The sequence below is a fragment of the Trichosurus vulpecula genome, chromosome 4 (assembly GCF_011100635.1).
Source record: "Trichosurus vulpecula isolate mTriVul1 chromosome 4, mTriVul1.pri, whole genome shotgun sequence".
NCBI lineage: Eukaryota > Metazoa > Chordata > Mammalia > Diprotodontia > Phalangeridae > Trichosurus > Trichosurus vulpecula.
Window position 1 is genome coordinate 180,499,270 of NC_050576.1, and position 21,930 is coordinate 180,521,199.

The 21,930-nt window shown below is 47.5% G+C and overlaps 2 protein-coding genes across 2 annotated transcripts in view; one reads left to right on the plus strand and one right to left on the minus strand.

The window, feature by feature from the left end:
- Positions 1–1,401: 1,401 nt before the first annotated feature.
- The window catches only part of ACSF2 (acyl-CoA synthetase family member 2), a 37,073-nt gene continuing 16,544 nt past the window's right edge, over positions 1,402–21,930 (minus strand). The window contains exons 2-16 of the mRNA XM_036757256.1: positions 18,843–19,038; positions 18,180–18,308; positions 17,566–17,619; positions 16,727–16,845; positions 16,326–16,488; positions 15,987–16,082; positions 15,449–15,597; positions 14,948–15,039; positions 14,541–14,617; positions 6,595–6,702; positions 4,320–4,471; positions 3,794–3,935; positions 3,558–3,674; positions 2,626–2,694; positions 1,402–2,484 (exon numbers count right to left, since the gene is read on the minus strand). Of these exons, the coding sequence (XP_036613151.1) occupies positions 2,434–2,484; positions 2,626–2,694; positions 3,558–3,674; positions 3,794–3,935; positions 4,320–4,471; positions 6,595–6,702; positions 14,541–14,617; positions 14,948–15,039; positions 15,449–15,597; positions 15,987–16,082; positions 16,326–16,488; positions 16,727–16,845; positions 17,566–17,619; positions 18,180–18,308; positions 18,843–19,038 (1,714 nt within the window). The 3' untranslated portion in view covers positions 1,402–2,433. The remainder of the gene's footprint in view (positions 2,485–2,625; positions 2,695–3,557; positions 3,675–3,793; positions 3,936–4,319; positions 4,472–6,594; positions 6,703–14,540; positions 14,618–14,947; positions 15,040–15,448; positions 15,598–15,986; positions 16,083–16,325; positions 16,489–16,726; positions 16,846–17,565; positions 17,620–18,179; positions 18,309–18,842; positions 19,039–21,930) is intronic.
- Positions 9,343–13,413, plus strand: CHAD (chondroadherin). The gene is made up of 3 exons (XM_036754039.1): positions 9,343–10,137; positions 12,745–12,908; positions 13,272–13,413. The coding sequence occupies exons 1-3, from the start codon at positions 9,358–9,360 to the stop codon at positions 13,411–13,413; spliced, it is 1,086 nt and encodes a 361-aa protein (XP_036609934.1). The 5' UTR covers positions 9,343–9,357.

The window sequence follows — 21,930 nt, forward strand, 5'->3', positions numbered from 1 at the left end:
CCCAAGTCAAAGGACCACAGGTACAACTGGGAGATTTAGAGGGGCACTGAGTCCAAACCACTCTTTCCACGGATGAGGAAACAGGTTCAGAGAAATTTAGCGACTTTCTCAGTCACACAACTAGTAAACCTGTGGGCCCTCAGGTCACTTTTTTTTCTTGGCTAATTTAATAGACATTTGGAGGATTCTCATAATTTTTTAAATGTACATTTCTCTGATCTCTACAGATTTTGAACATTTCCATGTGATTGTTGCTGTTTCTTCTGAGAACTACTTATTCACATCCTTTGACAGCCTATCAATTGGAAAATGTCCTTACTCTAATGAATTTGAGCTATAAAATTTTATCAAAAGTATTTTCTTCTCTATTTCTTTTCTTATTCTGGATGCATTGTGTTTGTCGTGCAAAAGATTTCTATTTTCATTCATTTTTTTTACTTCTTATAATTTCCTCTAGGTCACAGCTTATTAAGAAATTATCCTCCCCTTCATAGTTGTGAAAAATGTAACCATCTCTTACTCTTTACGCCATTTCTCTTTCAGATTCTGAACTTCAAAACCATGCCTCATCTATTGCTGGCTCATCCAGGAACTTCTCTCAACCCCAGTGCTCCTCCAACAACAGCCTACTATTCTTGATGTCTGCTCACTCTGGAATAGCTATCCAAACACCCCAAATACCCCTCCCCTCCATCTAATCCCTTGGTGAGTTCCTCTTGGAAGTTTCATTTTATGAAAGAACCCAGGCCAGTCAGTTCCCCAGCCAGACAGTTTTTTAACTTTCTAAACTTAAAAACCGTGGCCCCTTTCCAGGTATCTTTACACACTCCTCCTCCACTTCTCAGCTTCCTTTTGTGTATTGTCCCCATTCAAATATAAGCTCCTTGAGGTTAGGAATTGTCTTTCTTTTGCTTGCATTCATATACCAGAGTTTAACTCAGTACCTGATAAGCAGTAAGCACTTAAATCCTTCTTTCCTCCCTCCTTCCCTTCTTTCCTTCCTTCCTTTCTTCTTTCTTTCTTCCTGCTGTGTGCCATATATTGTGAAATTTTGGTTTATTCCTATTTTTCCCCAAACTACTTTCAGTTTTTCAGTTTGCCCCACAGTTATTTTTGTTGAATGACCCCTTTTCCAGTGTTTTGAGACCCTAGATTTATGAAACATTAGATTACTGTCTGAATTTGATTCTAGCTTGTCATTAGCTCACGTGTTCTACTGCTCTATCTTTTTTTCTCTAGTACCAGGCATTTTTATAATTACTCCTAGATAATTTGAAATCTTGGAGTATAAGCCCCATGAAAAAAGGAGTATTTGAGAGGAGAGGGGAAAATGGAAAAGGAAAACTCCTTCTGAGACTAAATTTCCCCTACTGTGAAATGGGGGCATCTTTGCTTCAAGTCTCTGAGCCAGTCAGTCATTTATTATAGTGTTTATTAAGTGACTACCATGTGCCAGGAACACGCTAAGCAGCGGAGAATAGAAAGAAAGTTGAAAGACAGTCCCTGCTCCCAAGGAACTCCCAGTCTGATGGGGAAGACAACATGCAAACAAGTATGTAGAAACAAGATAGAGACAGGATGAATTGGAGGTAATTAGGGAAGTAACTAAGATTTAGGAAAAACAACTGGGAAAGACCTCTGGCACTTTAGCTGAGACTTGAAGGAAGCCAGGAAAACCAGGTATGAGGAACTGCCCCTGAAAATGCCCGGAGTTGGGAAATGTAGTGTCTTGCTCAGAAGAACAGGAAGGAGGTCATTGTCACTAGATCACCATGTACATGGGAGAGTATAATGCATAATAAGACTGGAAAGAAGACTCTGGACTGAAGAGGTTCAAATTTACAATCTTTGGCCAGTGTTAGATGAAAGGTGCTGCTAACCCTTATTCATCTGAACCAATTCTGTCCCCTCCAGCCTATCCCCAGACTTCTGAGAGACCAGTGTGTTTGTTGTTGTTCAGTTGTTTCATTCACACTGCATGTGACTCCATGGGGGGTTTTCTTGGCAAAGATACTGGAGCAGTTTGTCATTTCCTTCTCTGGCTCATTTTACAGATGAGGAAACTGAGGCAAATAGAATTAAGTGACTTGCCCAGGGTCACACAGCTAGTAAGTGTCTGAGGCCAGATTTGAACTCATGAAGATGAGTCTTCCTGATTCCTGATTCCATGACCAGTGTTCTATGCACTGTGCCACCTACCTTCCCTCTAAGAGTAGTAGGGAAACTTTATCCGATATTCTATGAATATTTCTGCTCTCCAAAAAAAGAAGATACTGTCTTTTAGATTTCTTTTTCAAAACATCTGAAAGATCCATTTAAAACAGAACCTCTTTATGTGATGTTAAAGAGGAGTTATGTAGGGAGCCAGGGTGGGGTAGAGGCGGGGATGCAGGCAGGCTGTAGAGAGGATGCCTCCTCGCCCTGGCCCTTGATTCACAGGTTCAGATGCTTTTCCATCCTCTCTCGAAGTTTGTATTTTTGAATCTAAGGGAAAAAGAAGAGTAAAAGTTTGGATGACAAAGGCCTCCTTGACCCACACTCATTGCCTCAGATCCTTGATGACCTCTCCCAGGCTCCTGGCACCCATTCTTCCTTTCCTTTTTCATCTGCCCCAACTTTACAAACCTTCCCGGAGACTGTGAGGGGGTATTCTTTAACAAACACAATGTACCGAGGAATCTTGAAGTGTGAGATCTGCAGATACAGAGACCAGAGAGTGAGGATGGAGTTCCAAAGCTTGAAGCATAAGGCAGAGAGGAGCTTGAAAAGGGGCAACTATTAGCATGGGGGTGGACCCTGTTGGGGGTCGGGGGTGGGGGGTGGGGGAGGGTGTGTACTCAACCCCCCACTAAGCTGCCAAAGTGACCATCCTAAAGGGCAGGGCTAAGCATATCACCTTCCTAATCAAGAAACTCTAGGGGCTCCCTATTGCCCTCAGGATCAAAAATAAAATCCTCTTTGGGGCTTTTAAAGGCCTTTACAACCCTGTCCCTTTCTATCTTTCCATTCTTCTTATACTTCACTCCCCCATACTTGGTAATCCAGAAACACTGGCCTTGCCAGTTCTTTACACAAAACATTCCATCTCCTAGCTCTGGGCTTTTCCCTTGGCTGACTCCCTCACCTGGAATACTCTCCCTCCTTGACTCTGCCACCTGGCCTTTTTGTCAGTTGTCCCAACTCCAAAATCCATGCATTTTCTATGGCCAACCCCCATGCCTGGAATGCTCTCTCTTCCCCCTGCCTCCTGGTTTCCCTAGCCTCCTTCAAGACTTAGCTGAAATCTGATCTTCTGCAAGAGTCCTTTCCTGGTCTCCCCTTCCCCCACTGCTAATACCTTCATGTCCAAGATCATTTCCCATTTATGCTGCATATCTGGCACCTATGCAGTTATTTGCATATTGTCTCACCAGGTAGAAGGTGAGCTCCTTGAGAGCAGAGATGGTAATTTTTCTTTCTTTGCTATATCCAGCACTTCATGTAGTGCCTGGAACAATGTAGAAATTTAATGGATGCTGGTTGACTGACTTCACTGTGACAGGGGGCGAACCACCTACCTTTCCTTTGCAGTAAGCTTGTAGTTCCTTGGGGGTGATCTGTTCTTCTGCCTCAACCTTGAGACGGATGCAAGCACAGATTTCCTCCCCCATCCGCTCATCTTTCACTCCAACCACCTGGTATATGGAGATGAGGCAGGAGGAAGGAGGGCTGAGAGGACACTCCAAGGCCTCCCCTCCTTCTCTCATACTCCCTGACCCTGAGGAGTACCCTCAGGAGGTCAAAGGTGGCTCACCTGGGCTTCCTGAACATAAGGATGTTTGTGAAAGAAGTCTTCCAGTTCAGCTGGGTAGATATTCTCCCCTCCTCGGATGATCATGTCCTTAGAACGGCCCACAATCTTGCAATAGCCCTCTTCATCTATTGATGCAATGTCCCTGTAGTGAAACCCTCGGGCTCAGTTCCCAGCTCTTCCCAGCTCGGTCCTACTCTAGGCTGCCCCTACCCAGTGTTTTTCACACCCTTAGATGTTGTGCCCACCCCTCCAGCTGACCATATAAATCCCGGGGCTCTTTGCCAGCTGCTCTAGCAATAGAAAAACCCTCTCCCCCTGCATCCTGGCATTCCTTCCCCCTCCTCTCCATTTTCTTCTCCCTCATTGTTTAACTTTCCACTTTCTTTGGCTTTTATCACAATTCAGAACCATGGCCTTGATGTCTAGCCCCTTTTCTTCCTTCTCCTTCCCATAGACTATCTCCTCTCCCTTTGCAATCTAGATCTTCTCCCCTGGTTCTTGGGCTTAACACCTTATGTTCTCTCACCCTGTCCAGTACCACTTGTCCTCATCAATGGTGGCCTTGGTCTTCTCAGGATCATTCCAGTAGCCCATCATGACACAGTAACCACGGATACACAGCTCCCCTGGCATGTTCATCTCTAGCTGTTTCTTTGTCTGTGGGTCCATGACCTGGGCCTGGCACAGGACAACTTCAGGCCAGACCCTCCCCAACCCCAACTTATTCAGGGCTGGGAGGGCCTGGGCAAGTGAACATGACAAGGTGTGGGGAGGGAGGGAGAGCAAACTGAACTGAGTTCATGATTAAAGAATGGGCAGAAGCCCCAACTCATCATAGGAGGGAAGACCAGAGGACTGAGCTAAGGCTAGAGTAGCCAAAGACAAAGAAGAAAGGATAGTACCAGCCTAGGTCAGAAGGTATTAAGGGCCTAGGGTAGTAAAAGTAGATAGCAAAGTATATAGAAAAGACCCTGAGGAAACAAAAAAATTGAGAAGAAAAAGTAAACAATAAGGGAGAGTTCTTTAATAATAATAACTAGAATTGACATAGCACTTTAAGTTTTGGTTTGCAAATCACTTTACAAATATATTATGTCATCTGATACAACAATCCTGGAAGGTACAGCTTGTTATCCCCATTTTAGAGATAAGCCCAGGATCACATAGATAATAAGTGTCTGAAGCTGAATGGGAACTCAGATCTTCCTGATTCCAGAGCCAGCATTCTCTCCACTGCACAGTCTAGGTGCCTCCCTCATAAAATATTAAACTACCACTAAGCTAAGGATTCTTTATCTGGTACTGTATGTGTGTATGTGTATGTGTGCACAATCTATACATGTGTATATATGTGTATATACATATATGTGTATATACACATATATACACACCTACACGTATATAGATATGTATATGTATAGGTTTGGTTAGCTCTGAAGTGGGGAAAGCCAGCCCCTACCTCACAGGGTTGCTGGGAGGCTCAAATGAGATAACCTTCGTAGAATCTCACAAACTTTGCAGTGTTCTACAAATGTAGATAGTTTACCAGTGTTGCAAACCACTCTCCCGAGTGACCCCAAAATAAAGAAAAAAGCCCAAAGTACACAAGATGTCAACTAGAAGCTATAAAGAAAGGCAAAATTTTCATCTTTAGCAAAGGAGTCCTGCAGAAGTGGCTTTGGAAAAAGGGCAGTTGTGACCTTAAAGGATCACTCCCTGGGGGAATAATTCGGGCTGAGAGAGGCCCCCAGTGCTATAAGGCATTAGTAAAGTTTGCATTCCAGTTAAAGATGAAGAACTTCAGAGAAGTGAAGGAAATAGGAGTGAAAGGAAGGAGCCTAAGATCGGAGAGAGAGAAAGGCTGAAGAAATCAAATCGAAGACAGAAAGTCTTGTCATTTCTTTTGCTTCTTTGAATGAGACTGGATGGCGGCAATTCAGGCTATAGGTAAACTGACAATCCGGCAGCTAGGTGGTACAGGGGATCGAGTACTGGGTTTGGAGTCAGGAAGACTCGTTTCTGAGTTCAAATCCAGCCTCAGACACTTACTAGCTGTGTAACCCCAAGCAAGTTACTTAACCTTGTTTGCCTCAGTTCCTCATCTGTAAAATGGGCTGGAGAAGGAAATGGCAAACCACTCTAGTATTTTTGCCAAGCAAACCCTAAATGGGGTCATGAAGAGATGGCCACAACTGAAATGACTCAATAACAAAAAACTAGCAATAACCTGACCAAGACAGAGAGGAAGGTCAAAAAGCCTAGCCCAAATCTGTTTTTGGCTAGCCCCTAGTCTAACTCTCAGGACTGGTCACTGATCACAGGCTGGAAGAGGAAGATAAACAGAGCCCATCTTCAATTACATGGGAACATTCTTCCAGGCTCAGGAAGTTTCTGGAAGTGGGTTTTTCTCAGTGACCAAATGAAACTGGCTGGGGTTATTTTGTAAGGGAGGAGGAATGTTTGTACAGGAGAGCTTTTATTCATTGGTCACCAGATGGAGGTATGGGGATCCGGGGGATGGAATTGTTTAGATTTGAGTAGGGCTGAAATTGGTGTGGTGGACTGGGGGCCTGACCATACCAGGAGAAGACAGTGTGGTACATTGGAAGGAGTCCTAGATTTGAGGCCAGAAGGCCCAAATTCAAATCCAAGCTGTGTCACCTGCCTTTGAGACTTTGGGCAAGTCATTTATCTTCCCTATACTTCAGTTTCCTCAAATACAAAATAAGGGATTTGGACTACATGGCATCTAAGGGCCCTTCTAGGTCTAAATATATGATCTTATGAATTGGGGTGCTCACCTCTGTGTGGGGCATAATCTTGCCCACCGTGAATGTCTTCCTTTCTGTGCTGTCATCATGGAAGTTCATGAAGGTCACAGGACTGTTCTCTGTGGTCCCATAAGCAACCTATAGAGTTGGGAAATGGGACTTAATTGGGGGAGAGGCATCTTGGGAAGACTAAGCGTTATGGAGAGGTGCGTGGTGGTGGTGGGAGGGGCCATATTCCTTTTAAGTTCCTCATAAGAGGGCTAGGGAACTCATAAGAGGCAAAGGATGGAGGGGACATGAAGAAAAGTGAAGCAGTAATCAAGTCTTGGAGACAAAGGAGCTAGATAATTATTAAACCTAATCGGCGGGAGTCCCAGACAACCTTAAACAGCCTCTGGTACCTTGGTTAAATCCCTTAGTTTCCTTATTTACCCAAAGTAGCCACAGTCCCATCAACTCAGGGGCATACCTCTCACCCGCTGTCCCTCGGTTCCCTACCCCCCTTGCTGGTTTCCGGCCACAGTGCCTCCCCCTTCACAAACTCCAAAGATGCCAATAAAACCTGATGAGAAAACCAGCCTCGTTCTTGATTGGAGTGTATGTGGGGTGTGTTCGTGTGTGTGAGGGGGGTGATGGTGGGGAACAGGACCTGGGAACTGACCAAGAGACACACCTCTACCCTAGCCATTACCCTGGCCAAAGAGCCCTGGGGTGGAGGGCCCCTGCCCTGGACAGCTCCAGGGCCCTGGAAGGTTAGCAGTTTCCTGTGAATTTAGGATCATAAAAATAAAATAAATATCCAAAATGAGGATATTAAGAACCTCAGTGCTCCAGCTGTCTCCTGTTCCAGCTCGGGAGGAGCCAGAAGTGGTGGTGGGGAGAGGGAATAGGAAAACCAGAAAGCAGACCTGGCACACAAGACAAAGAGAGGGACAGGAAAAGTTCCGCTATCCGGAGTTGGGGAATTAGAGGGTGGAGGGGAGAAGAGATTAAGTTGCCAGAAGACGGAGCAGGGGGTCTGAAAGAGAGGGACTACACACCTAGACACAGGATATAGAACTAGGAGACTGGGTTTCCCATACTTCTAGATACCCTCTGCCTCTCAGCATTGGGCGCCTCCCCAGACGAGTGCTGAGACACCAGGCCCTTTGTTGCTGGAGTCTGCCCCCCTCTTCACCCGGCGGCTGGCATGGAGCGGGCACCACTGGGACCTGGCTAGACCTCCATGCCCAGGCTCCTTCCTTCCCTACTCTCTCCCTGGCTGTGCCCCCCTGCCAGTCAGGCTGGAGCTTGGGCTGGAGCTGGATCCACTGCCCATCAACCCCCCCCACACACACACACACTGAGCGGACAGCCTCTCCCCTGCCCGCAGGAATCCGGACACAGTGGCTGGCAAAACACAGGGAGATCTTGGGGACTGGTAGGGGATTGGGGAGGGTGAGTAGGGGGCACCTTCCACATTCCCAGTGGAATCTATCATCCTGCTACCTGACCTGGTCCGACTCTTGTTAACCCCTTCCAGGTTCCCCAGGAAACAACCCTGGGTAGAGACCCCTCTCCCCTACCCCCCATCTCCGGTACCCCTCCCCATCAGCATCAACACCTTGTCCTGGTCAGAATCCGGGATTCAGGCAGGCATTGCCTGCAATGAACCCACTCTCACTCCCCGCTGACCAGCCACCTCAAGAAAGAACCCAGGTGGAAACAGAGATCCCAGGATTAGGTTTAGGACGTGGTGGAAAATGCTTGCTGATTTGAGGGCTAAGAAGCACTTCAAGGATCCCTTTTTCTAGCTTTTTTGCAAACTGTGTTGGGATGGATGGTGGGTATGGAAGTCCTTATTTGTATCTTTCTGCACACGGGTAGCTGGCATTAGCGTTGACCTGCTCTGTGTGTACCCATCCGCATAGGCAAACAAGCACTGGAGTTTCTGCTTTTCCAAATCCAGCTGTCGGAAAAAGTGGCTATAAGCTGCAAGCAGCTGGGAAAAGTACAAACTATAGGGAACCGCCTGCAGAGTTTGGCCGCCCAAGGGGTGCGGCAGACTCTGGGGTTTGTCCCGCCCCAGGCTAGCTGGGTAGCTGGACACTGGAGCCTCTCTCACGTTCCGTCTGGGCGGCACAAGGGCTCTATTAACGCGGCGTGCCCTAGTGGGCAGCTGAGAACCGCTAGGTCCGACGGCAATCCCTGCAGGGTCTTAGGCGCCAGGCCAAGGTCCAGGCGACTAGGAAGGAGGAGAAGGAGGGAGAGGAGGGATGGGAAGGGGGGAGCCGATCTCAAACTTCAGGAAAAGTCCCAGAAATACACACCCTTTCATAGCACCCCTTTCTCCAACCCCAGACTTAGACCCATACATACTCTCCCCGGGCACCTTCCCACTATCTGCCTTCCTCCAGCGGGTCCTGGCTCAGCAATCACCTAGTGGAGGATCTGGAAAGAATCTGGGGTCCTTTAAGAGGCATCTAGGACCCGTCGCATTCTACCCCCATCCCTTCCAGTAACAGGCATACTGCCAGCTCTGTTGTGGAGTGGGATGGGGAAGAGAAAAGGCAAAGGGGTTCAGGGATAAAGTGAACCAGGGTAATTGGGAAGAGCCCTTGGGTCTCCCTCCATCCTGGGAGGAGATGCGTCTCCAGACATGAGGGGGTTAAGCCTCGACAGCTCCACGTAGGAAGTTGGCTTCTGAAGCCGTCTGCGGTCTGGGATCCTGCATATATAGGGCGGGGACCTCGGCTGATTGCAGGACTCAGCTCCCGCCAGTTTATCCTCCTCCGTTCCTGCACTTCAACGACCATGGCTCCCCCAGCCCACCTGGTCGGCCTTTGCCTGCTGCTAGTTGGCCTCCTGCCTTCCCTGCACGCCTGCCCCCAGAACTGCCACTGCCATGGCGGGGACCTACAACATGTCATCTGTGACAACGTGGGGCTGCGCAAGATCCCCAAGGTGTCTGAGAAGACTCGGCTGCTCAACTTGCAGCGCAACAACTTCCCGGTGCTGGCGGCTAACTCCTTCAAATCCACCCCGGCCCTGGTCTCTCTGCATCTCCAGCACTGCCAGGTGCGCGAAGTGGCTGCCGGCGCTTTCCGAGGCCTCAAACAGCTCATCTACCTGTACCTGTCCAACAATGACATTCGGGTGTTGCGCAACGGCGCCTTCGACGACCTCACGGAGCTCACCTACCTCTACCTGGACCACAACAAGGTGAGCGAACTGCCTCGGGGATTGCTCTCCCCTCTTGTCAACCTCTTCATCCTTCAACTGAGCAGCAACAAGATCCGAGAGCTGCGCCCAGGAGCCTTCCAGGGAGCCAAGGACCTGCGCTGGCTCTACCTGTCGGACAATGCCCTAAACACCGTGCAGCCTGGAGCCCTGGACGATGTGGAGAACCTTGCGAAATTCCACCTGGACAAGAATCAGTTGTCCACATACCCCATTGTTGCCCTGAGCAAGCTGAGAGTGGTGGAGGAATTAAAATTGTCTCACAACCCACTTAAGGTAATCCCAGACCAAGCCTTCCAGTCTTTTGGACGATACCTGGAGACCCTCATCCTGGACAACATGAACCTGGAGAAGGTGAGCAAGTCCTTTTGCCCATCCTCATTCTCCCCTTGCAGGGTTTTGGGACACAAAATCTCTTTCCTGGGATACCAAATCGATGGGCAGTGTAATCTAGGGTTCAGCATCCCTTCTCACCCTCTGTCCCATAGTTCCACTCTGCTGTCTGTCCATCTCCCAGGCTGGCATCCTAGCACCTATGGGAAAGGCAACATCCCAGCCTGGGATTTCTTCTTTTCTACCCTCACATTGTCCAGAATTCATAGTTTTTGGACATTTCCCTCCAAGGACCCTTGCCTATAAAAAGTTTAGGAGCCAGCCTGAGGTGGTACCCATACCAGCTCACTCTTCCACAATTGGCTGCCCTTTCCAGTTGGATCTTGGTAAGAAACCTTCCCCCTCTGGTTTCTCTCCCTCCCCCCACCCTTCTCCTGTAAAAGCCCATAAAGGGAGGTTTGTTTATTGATGAGCCCTCCTGCAGAACCTAGGCTGAGTCAATCCCACAAAGAGACCCTGTTCCTTGTGGGCAGGGGAGTGTGTGTGTGTGTGTTGGTGGGGCTGTGGTGACTGGAGTGGGGAGGGAAGGGAAAGGGCAGGGAGGCTGAGACAAGAGAACAGAATCCCTGCTCTACAAAACCAAATTGGGAGCACGAGTGCTGAGCAGAAATTTCCTTTGCCTCTAAAAAGCCTCTGGACTCCAGAGAAGAACTTTCTTAGCAGATCTTCCTCTGCCCCACAAAATTCAACTGTTTTTTTCATGAGCAGAGACTGTTCTCTCACCTCTAAAAAGCTCCTGGATCCCAGAGAAGCACTTTCTTGGCAGATCTCCCTCTTCTCTACAGAATTCAACTATTTTTCATGTGTCTACTTGGCCACAATTGGGGCTGACAGGGCATGGATTCCCCACTCCATCCCCAAAAGTCTTTGGCACTTTGTTTCCAGTATCCCAGGAAGTACAAACACCATCATCTACTCAACCCTTGGCATATGGAGTCTGGGAATCTATGATCATCCATCTATTTGGAGGTGGAAGGGACTTTCAAGGTCATCTAGTCCAACTCTCATTTCATAGTTGAGGAAACGGAAGCCCAGGATTTCAACTCAGCTCCCCTAATCTCATATCCAGCATTCTTCCACTGTACCCACTAGAGATTAATAACAGTTCCGATATTAATAATAGCTCCAATATTATCTCAATTGGTCCTCACAAAACTCTTGATTCTGTGGGAATAAACATTATTATGTCCATTTTACAGGTGAGAAAATGGAGATTCAAACTGATCAATTGACTTGCCAAGCTAGTATAAGTGTAAGAGAGAAGGTTTGAACTGAGGTACCTTCTCTGACTCCAAATCCAATGTTCTTTCCCACTATACCATGCTAATTGCCCCTAAGCCTCTAGACTTGCCTCAGTTTCCTTTAACACTGACTGTGACACTTCTTGGAAAACCCCCTTCCTATAATGAAAAGCCTTCTAAAATAGATGGTCCTTCCTGATTTAAGATATCCTGTTCCTGTAAGCCTTCGGCCCTTCATCTTTACCCACTTGGAGCCTAGGGTACAAAATTGGGGATCGAAGGAAGTAGGACAGCAGTGAAAGCTAAATGCTCAGTTGTCCCCAAGCCTTGAGAACCAAGGAGCTACCTCCCTGCTTTGGTCAATATGAATTTGGCCAATATGAAGTGCTTTGGCCAGACCTCCAAGAGCCCTGTAGGCACAGGGGAGGGTTCCCTCCTCACAAGAGTGGAAAATCAGTCTGGGGCCAGGAGGGCTGGGCAAAGAGACTTGGGGTGGATGCCGGCCCTGCCTGGTGAGAGCATCAGGATGGAGGAAGCAAAGGCATCAGGATAGATGGGAGGGCTTTAAACAGGACAAGCCTATGTCCTAAACTCCAACATTAACAACAGATTGGGGCGGGGAGCTGGAAATATTGTGAGACATGTGGTAGAAGGGAGGGAGGCAGGTCTGGATGGGGCTTCCAGCCTTGGAGATAGGGTATCCATTGCAGCTAGCTGATCATGCAGCTTTTTGGCTAGTGGAAATGGTTGCTGGTCCTCAGAAGCTCCCTAATGCCCCTTATCTGAATTCCACCACTTCCGCTCAAGCTTGAACTCCCTCTACTCCCCCTCAGAGCAAGAGTGCAACATGGGCAACTCATCCATGTAGGAGAGTTTTGACATTTCCATTTGTCCAGAGATTCTAGGGCCTCTGGCAATGTTAGCCTGGGAATAGGAAACAGCAGCTAGATTAGAGAAGGGTGCCAAGAAGATAGTTGGGCCCAGGACATGAGCCCTCAGACCCAGACAAAATCTATACCAAGTAATGGAGGAAATCTCAAGTGTATGTGCATGTAGTGGTTCCCCCACTGAATGGTTCCTAGGTTTTGCATTCAAAAGCCCTGAACATTTGGGCACAAAGTCTGCTTACTTTCTTGCCCCCCAACTCCATGCCCTGTGGCATTGGGCCAAAAGGTAGTGGTAAGAAATGATTCTGATCTCAAAGCCAATAAGGGGTGGGAATAAAGGGTGGAAAAGCCATACTCCACAGCTAAGGGCTCTGAGTAAAAAAAGAAGGTGGAGATCAGGGGACCAGATTCAAATAACCACTGTCTGTCTTTCCCTTCAGTTCTCCGACGGTGCTTTCTTGGGTGTGACCACCCTAAAGCATGTCCACCTGGAGAACAACCGGTTGAGCCAGCTGCCCTCTAATTTCCCTTTTGATGGTTTGGAGACACTGACCCTGACCAACAATCCCTGGAAGTGCACCTGCCAGCTCCACGGCCTTAGAAGGTGAAACTCTTCCCTAAATATTAGGGATTAGATGAGACCCTGCCTCCAATTTCTGGTCTGGGGTATAGGCATGAAACTCCTGCCCTGGCTCAGGGGAAGGTGGGATGGAAATAAGGGAAACTGACTCCTTTCCTTTGACCTTCAGAAGGAAAAAATAGGATTAGAAGGAAACTTTGCCTTCAGGAGTAGATCTTCCTACTCATCTACTCTCTTCAGTCCTTAGAGCAGAAAACTGAAAGACTCTCCCCCTCCCCCATTCCTACACTTACGATGCCCAAATAAGCATGTCCTAGCATCTTGAGACATTCGTGCAGGCCACTACCCTCTAGTTCTGGCCCCTACCAACTCTCTCTGCCCTGCCAGGTGGCTGGAGGCCAAGGCTTCACGCCCTGATGCGACATGTGCATCTCCCACTAAGTTCCGAGGTCAGCACATCCGGGAGACAGCAGCCTTCCGAGGCTGCAAATTCCCAACCAAGCGATCTAAGAAAGCCAGCCGCCATTAAACAGGTAATAAAGCATGGTGAGGGAGTGGAGTTGGGCATGGGTTAGTGAGAAGGCCCTCTCTCTCATTCACTTCCATCACTTGGCAGCAGGGCCTAAGGGGGTTGGAGGAGCTGGGTCCAGTGGGAGAGGAGAAAATGGGAAATGTAACCCAAGATACCAAAGAGTGACTGGCCCATTGGACAAAAGGATATAGCTCAAGGATAGGTAACCTTCTCTTTTTAGCAGGGAGGGGGTCCATCCTTGGGAGGTCTCTCTGGGGAGGGCTCTACCTCTGACACAGTTCTCTGAGGACTTCCCATTTTTTGTCTCAGCTCCCTATCCTGGGTCCCTGTTTACTTTGATCATAGCTCCTCATCCCTCATCAGGTTCTGATCTGGCCAGTCCCAGTGACCAGCCTCTTTGTACTGATTCCTCTCTCTACTCCCAGTCAACTCCATCCTCTCCTCCTACCCCTATGCTGATAGAAACCTATCTATCCCTGGATACTCAGGGTGGATGGCCTGCTGGGCCAGAGAGTTCTTCAACAACCATCATTTCTACTCTCCATCCCAGATTATCCCTGATAGAGAGATAGTCTAAAGTCAGGGTGACCAGCCCATACATTTATCACCATCCTTCCCTTATCACCTGTCCTCTGAAATTAGAAAGCAGAAATCCTATTTCTCTCCACTCACACTCCACCCAAAGGGTTCATCCTTAATTCTTTACAGCCCTACCATGGAGAAAGAGCCTCTTCCCCCTTGGCCCTGCCCTCGGGAATCTCCGGCAGGATACCGGTGCTTTGCTGACCTGGTCCTTCCTATGTTATATTTCTCTCTATCCCAGATTTATATAAATACATATGTATAATATTTCTTTATCTCTCACCTGTGTCAGTGACTTTCCCATCCTCTGAAGAGAGCAAATTTTATTTTTCTGTATGTCTGTTTTCCAGTTCAAGCATTGGATATGAAGACATAGCCATCTTCCCCTTATCTCCCTGGTTGCTACCCCGCCCTCCAGTCACTACCCTTTGCCCAGCAGGTCTGCCCTCAGCCCTGGTCTAGTCACCCACTCACCCACCTACAAAGTCCATATTGAAGATCCCAGAACCCAAGGGATCTCATCCCTGCCTGGAAAAACTCACCGTCAGTTCTGTCATGTTCATCTTCTCGATGATAGCTCTCATGAGCTCTGGGAGGACTGGGGCCCCCGCAATCACACCTGAATCAGAGATAGCACTCACTCTCAACTCACCCTCTCCTCTTCCCTCTGCCCACTCCCCCATCAAACCCTGCACCTGTCTATCATCCATACCATCCTACATACCACACATTGGGCTGTTACTGGACTGGATCCCAGGGAAGGAAGGGACCCAGGACCCTTTCCCACATTTGTGCACCACCCACTTCCCAGGGTTGGGGGAAAAGAGGTTCAGGGCAATAGTTGCTTCCCCAACTATCCCTCCCTCCCTGAAGCATTACAATCCACAAGAAAGCAGGATAAGGCTATCCCAACCCCTGCACCCACCAACCCTTGGCCCCCACCCCCAACCTCCTCGAAGGGTCGAAAAGTCATAGCAGGAAAAATCAGGTTGGTTCAGCATGTCAACAAACATCGTAGGGGTGCCATAGATCATTGTGGCCCTGTATAAGGGGATGACCTTAGAATCAGGACTGAAAGTTGGGGTGCCCTCCCCTTCATTTTCCATAGCCCTCTCTCTAGGTCCCTAAAATGACCAGAAATATACAGAACCCCCAGTGCCAGATCTGTTTGTTAGGAGGGGAAAAGGGTCACTACACCTGACTATGGGTGAGGAGAAGGAGAAAGAATATTTGATGACCAAGGTTGGACCTCTCTTTAAGTCCCCTCCCACATCAAGCTGGGGCCCCTTGGTGAAGAAGAAGGAAATCCCAGGGAAGACAGAGCAGGAATCAGCTGGTATAAGGAGCCAGAAGGACTTCAGTAAATAGGGCCAATGGGAAAGGAGACCATATCTGCTCTAAGGATGGGTCATGGGGTAGGAGATGGAGGGACATGGCCTCAGGTGCCCACCTCTCCTGAGTGATAGCTTCCAGCGCCCTCTTGCTCTCAAAACTCGGAGATGACAAGATGAGAGTGACACCATACAGCATGGACACCATCGTGCCCCCCACAGAGCCCAGGCAATGGTAGAGGGGGCTAGGAAGGACCAACCGGGACTCCTGCAATCCCAAATAGACCAAAGAGTCAGGTTAGGCCCCAGGGCCCAAGGCTAGGGCTAAACCCCTAGAAACCTCTCCCTGGAGGGGAGGACACTGCTTAATTCCATCCTAAGGTCATAGGCATAAGAGCTAGAAGGGACCATAGAGGTAATATACTCCAACCTAAACGAGGAAACTGAGGCTTACATAGATTAAGGGATTTGGACATGAGCAATAGAGTCAAGATCTGAACCCAGGACCCCTGACTCCAAAGCCAATCTTTTTTGTAACCTGCCCCATCAACCTTTCCTCCTCCTAATCATACCAAATACTGTTTTTGGGCTCCCAACTCCCAAGACTAAAAAGCTCCTTCATCTCGTCTCCATTCCCCTCTCCTTCCCACTCTTTACCTTGTTGCGAAGATTCAGCCGATCCCCTATCAGGTTGGCATTGTTAACAATGTTGTAGTGAGAAAGTGTGGCTCCCTTAGGGCTTCCCGTTGTTCCCTGGCAATGCAAAGGTCTTGTCAGTCTGGATATCCCAGAGATAAGGAAGGAATTTTCCAGAATGTCACCCCTATGCCATGCACAGGGCTTTCCCAGAAGGCAATAGAGTGGATGTGAATTTCAGAGGAAGAGCGACACCATGTACATCCTTTTGGGGGGGTGGGGTGGCTGGGGTCCTAAACAAAGACCATAAGACTGGGTCTGGGAGGCACTGGGCTTGAGGCCCCCAACCCTTTATCCTACCGAGGTGAACTGGATATTGATGGGGTCATGGCAGGACAATGATCTCTGGACGTCCCTGAGCTGGGTCATCTGGGCAGCTTTCCCAGCCTGTAGTACATCATTCACATGTAGAGTTCCAGGCAATTTGGAATCCAGGATGATGACTGTGGTCAGGTCTGGAAGCCTGAGCCAGGGGAGGGTAAGAGAGGAGCAGTGAGATTCTGGTGAGCCTGGGGAGGGTGGGACCACAGAAGACTCACCAGCCCCATTCCTTGTTGGAGGGTGAATCTTGGTGGGATGAAAGACTCAGTAGGAATGGAGTTGACTTGTCCTGGAGCTTGGAATCACAGTGTTAGGGCCCAACAAGCCTCCCATTCTCTCCCCCCCCACCCCATCCTTTCCAACTCCTATACTACACCTACTTCTTGCTCCTTAATGCCCCTGGACTGCACGTCTCCAGCTCTGGGCAGATCTCCTTCAGAATATTATAATAATTCTGTGTCTTGAACTTGGTGGGGAAGACAAGGGCTTTGCAGCCCACCTGAGAAGGTAAAACCCCATATCCACATCATGCTGAGTCCCTGGGAAACCCTAGATTTGGTGCCAGGGTCACCCAGTGGATGGTCACCCATCCTTGAAGGGTGCTCTGTAGATAGAGCTTCCTCATATATATAGGTTCCCCTATACCATAAGCAACCTCCCCAACCTCCATGCCCCTAGCCAGCTGCTACCCAGTCAAGTCTTACTCCTACCCCACAGGGCTACCCAAATTGCTCAGTCCTGTTTCTCATCTCCCAACCTTTCAGGAGAGGCTAACAGAATGTAGAGCAAGAATTAATTTTAATGATCATCTAATCCAAACCCCTCATTTTACATAGGTAACTGAGGCCCATGGGGATAAGAAACTTGCCTAAGGTCTCCCAGGGAGTGAACAACAAAGATTCAAACCCGGGCCCTCTGATTTCCTGTTCTTTCCATTCCAAACTGTGGTTGCTTCCTTGAGACTGGATTCCCCACTCCCACTTTCTACTCACCAGACTGAAAAAAGGGTACCTGCTACTCCTTCCAAATTACTCCATAAGGTCTGAAGGCAGCAATGGACTTAGGGCACAGCCTTTCCCCATGAGACACTGGCACCAGCTGAGATATGCAGCCCCTCTGCTTCAGGGGCAGAGCTCATAGCCAGAGCACCTTCTTCTGCACCTATCCCCCTCCTCACTCCCAGGGAGTTCCCCCCGCATCATCCCCAAGGGACTTGTACCTTTTCAAGAACAAACTTTAGCTCTTGGGACTGGTAGGCAGGGTTCACAGAAATCTGTTGAGAGGACAAGCCAGAAATGTTACTCTTTGTACCAGGTACAAAGGCTGCCTGCCCCCAGCTCTCCCCAAGCAAAGACCCAGATGGCTCGCTCATTGCTGTGCTCAGGAAGGGAGTCTTATCCCTCCCTTCCCCTCCTGTGGCCCCAGAGAGAACACCGGGATCTCCAAGATATGAACCCTTTTGTGTCAAAGTGGCCAGGCCCAAAACAAGGTCTGAGACCTGTAACCACTGGTGAAGTCTTATATCCAACAATGTAATCGCATAATCACATAATGACCTTGAAGGAACCTGAGAGAGAGAGAACATTCAGTCCAACTGCCTCACTTTAGAGAAGAAAGGGCTAAAGCCTGGAGAGGAAAAGGGACTTGCCCAAGGTCACACAGCAAATCCATTTCAGATCTTGGATTTAAACCAAGGTTTCCCAGCTGAGCACTCTCCAGGCTTCGCCAAAAGTTGCTTTTGTTAGAGGTCTCCCAACCTTGGGGACTCTCCATTCCATCCTCAGGCCTCCTCCTCCCTCCAGGACACTCATCCTGGCTGTGCCCCTTCCTCACCAGGATGATGCCAGCCTGTGCAGTGGCCAGTTGCATCAACACCCACTCGTAGGAGTTAGGGCCCCACATGCCAAGCCGATCCCCCTTGTTGAGGCCAAGGCTCAGAAGCCCTAAGGCAGCCACGTCTACCTGAAACAGAGAAGGTACCAGTTGATTGCAGGGTCAGGGCCCAGCCCTCCTCCCTCTACTCAAACCAACTGCCCCTTTGCACTTCATCTTTGATGTGTATACCTACCCTCAGAAGCCTTCTGGTAAAAGTTTAACAGCTGGCTCTCCAGAAAAACAATGTACCCGTGACACACTTTAGCTTTAATCTTCTTTACTAACATTTTCTCTATAGCTCTTTTAAGTTTAGACAGTCAACAAAATAACAAATCAAGCCCTGATTTCTAGCATTCACCAAATTCTGAGGTGCAAATGTTCACACTGAAAATTTTAATAATTGAGTTTGAGCTGGCTCCAGCACATTCCTGCCTTCCCATCCCCACTTCACCATGACCTGGGATGGAGGGAGGGCAAGCAGTAGAATAATGTGGGGTTCACAAGAAGTTCTTGGAGCATGGTACCCATTCCAACCCCCTCCCCTCACTATTAAATCCCTAGCCATGGCCACATCAACCATAGCCCTGGGCTGAGGTTTAAGGATCATAGATCAGAGCCTACCTCCTCCTTAAACTGAGCAAATGTCTTCCGGATGTTCTGGTGTAAGTCAACTACGGCTTCTCGGTCTGGAAACCTCTGGGATATGTCATCTAAGCACTGCCCCGCTGTCTTAGAGATGAGCTTAATGTTCGTGGGCCCCTGAATATAGCTGAGGCTGCCAGTGGGTGGTGAAATACGGCTCCTAATGTCTGTAGAACTTCCAAGAGAAAGTTAGTTTATTGGGACCAAGATCATCTGGCCTGGCTCCCTTACCCAACTTTCTCACCCAGCTTCTTTGGCTACCTTTCCTACTCCAAGACAGCCAGAGTGGATTTAGCACTACACAAACCACGAGGGTAAGCCACCCTTTCCCCCACTTACCCCTGAGATTCACCCACACACACATACACACACACTTTCTGTATAGCAGAAGGGAAGGATTCTTGTGATCCCTGATATTATACCTGGAACAGGATGAGATGGAGAATAGAAAAGAGGCTAGATTTTATCCTTAAGAAATTCTCCCTTTTCTGACTCTTGGGCAAAAGAGAAGTGATAACGTCAAACTGGGAAGGAGCAGAGTGTCCTGGACACAAAACAGGAAATGGAAATACAAAGGACAATAAAAAATAAAGGGCAGACATTTATCAAAGCAAGAAGAAACACAGTAATTGAGGAAGTTATACAGATTAGTTTAGGTGATAGAATACAACAGAGACAGAGGGGCTCTGGTTCCTGAGTGAGACAAAATCTCAGCTTACCCAAGGAGAGGATGGTCTTACTCTAGAAGGTCACTTTTAACAATCTCTGTGGGTACAGGCATGGAGAATCAAAGGGCTTGTTGGGGTGCCAGATTTCCTTACATGCCTGTGGCTCTTGGGTCTTCTGTTGGCCATTCAAGTCTGTGCTTTCCCTTTCCTTGCCCGTCTCTGCACTCTCTCTCTCTCCTCCCTTTCAGCTTTCTCTCCCAAGAGTTTCTCCAACAATCAGGAGTAGGTCTCCCTTATTATACACAACATGCAGGCTCACAGGACTGTCCTTTAGGGAACTGCCCAACTCCCTCTGGGTGGGTGCTATATTCACTGTCAGTGATGTCCTGTTAAAATATCCTCTATTATGCCCATCAATTGGGGAATGGCTGAACAAGTTGTGATATAAGATTGTGACGGAAGACTATTGTGCTATAAGAAATGACAAAGTAGGTTGGCTTCAGGAAAACCTAGGAAGTTTCTATGAACTGAAGCAAAGTGAAGTGAACAGAACCAGGAGAACACTGTACACAATAATGCCAATATTGCAATGATGATCAACTGTGAAAGACTTAGCTACTCTGATGAAGACAATGATCCAAGACAATTCCAAAAGACTCATGATAAAAAATGCTATCCACCTCCAGATAGAGTACTGACGAACTCTGAGTGCAGATTGAATTATACGTTTTTCACTTTCTTTATTTGTTCTTATTTGTGTGTGTGTTTTCTGTTGCAACATGGTTAACATAGAAATATGTTTTGCATGAATTTACATGTATAACTAACAGCATACTGCTTGCTTTCTCAAGGAGTCGGAGGAGGGATAGAATTTGGAACTCAAAATTAAAAAAAAAAAAGAATGTTGATTTTTTTTTAATGTAATAGGTGGGGCACAGCCAAGATGGTAGAATAGAGACAGCAACCCAAAAGAACTCTCCCAGCATTCCCCTCCAAACAACTTTAAACTAATGCTTCAAATCAAATTTTGGAGAGTAGAATCAACAAAAGGTAGTGAGACATTTTTCAAGCCTTGGACAGCTTAGGAGATCAGCAGGAGAGGTTTGTAACATTGGGGCAGGGGTTGCCAGAGGGTATGCAGCAGCAGCACCACCAGTGGTGGGCCTTGGAGGCTGTCATATCAGCTGTAGTAGTAGCTTAAAGAGCTCTCAGTCCAGAAATTGTAAGGGGACAGCAAATAGTAAGAACAACTTGTCAGAAGGAGATTACAGGGGACCCTTTCCTGGCACTGGCTGCAGCTGGTGCTGACTGGAACCTCTATTACCCATATGCAGTTCTGGGTCATAGTTCCAGGATGGAGAAGAGTGCTTGCGATCTGTCACAAGGGAGCAGGGGAATTGGTCACAATTCCAAAGTAGAGAGGAACACTAGAACTTGTAGCTTCGGGGGAGCAGAGGCCCCTCCTGAAGCTTGGCACAGCACCTCCCCACCCCTAGGTAACTTTAACATAAATTTCAAATTTAAGAAATAGGCTGGTAAATGAACAAATAACAAGAAAAGAGAACTTGAACATGAAAAGCAACTACAGAGGCAGAGAAGGCCACGATACAATCTCAGAAGAAAACAACAAGGAGAAAACAGCTACAAACAAAGCCTCAAAGAGAAAAAAAATGCAAATTGGATGTAAGTCCACAAAAATTTCTAGAAGAGTTAAAGAGATAAGAGTGGTAGAGGAAAAATTGGGAAAAGAAATGAGAATGACGCAAGAAAATTATGAAAAGAGAATTAACAGCTTGGTAAAAGAGACACAAAAAGTACTAAAGAAAATAATACTTTAAAAAAACAGAATACACCATATGAAAAAGGAGGTATGAAAGGTCATTGAAAAAAAATTTCTCAAAATAGACTTGGGCAAGTGGAAGCTAATGACTTCCATGAGACATCAAGAAACAATAAAACAAAATCAAAAGAATAAAAAATAGAAGAAAATGTGAAATATCTCATCAAAAAAACAATGGACATGGAAAATAAATCAATTTAAGAATTAACTTGATATCATATTTCAAGAAATTATAAAGGAAAAACTCCCCTGATGTCCTAGAACAGGAGGGTAAAATAGAAATTGAAAGAATCCATTGATTATCTCCTGAAAGATATCCCCAAATAAAAACTCCCAAGAATATTATAGCCAAATTCTGGAGCTCACAGGTCAAGGAGAAAATATTGCAAGCAAACAGAAAGAAATAATTCAAATATCATGGAGCCACAGTCAGCATCACACAAAATTTGGCAGCTTCCACATTAAAGGAGTAGAGAGCTTGGAATGTGATATTCTGGAAGGCAAAGGAGCTGGGATAACAACAAAGAACAAACTACCCAGCAATACTGAGTATGATCTT

Coding starts and splice junctions, on each gene's coding strand:
- CHAD (XM_036754039.1), top strand. CDS start 9,358: ATGGCTCCCCCAGCCCACCTGGTCGGCCTTTGCCTGCTGCTAGTTGGC. Junction 10,138..12,744: donor ACAACATGAACCTGGAGAAG/GTGAGCAAGTCC, acceptor CTTTCCCTTCAG/TTCTCCGACGGTGCTTTCTT. Junction 12,909..13,271: donor CAGCTCCACGGCCTTAGAAG/GTGAAACTCTTC, acceptor CTGCCCTGCCAG/GTGGCTGGAGGCCAAGGCTT.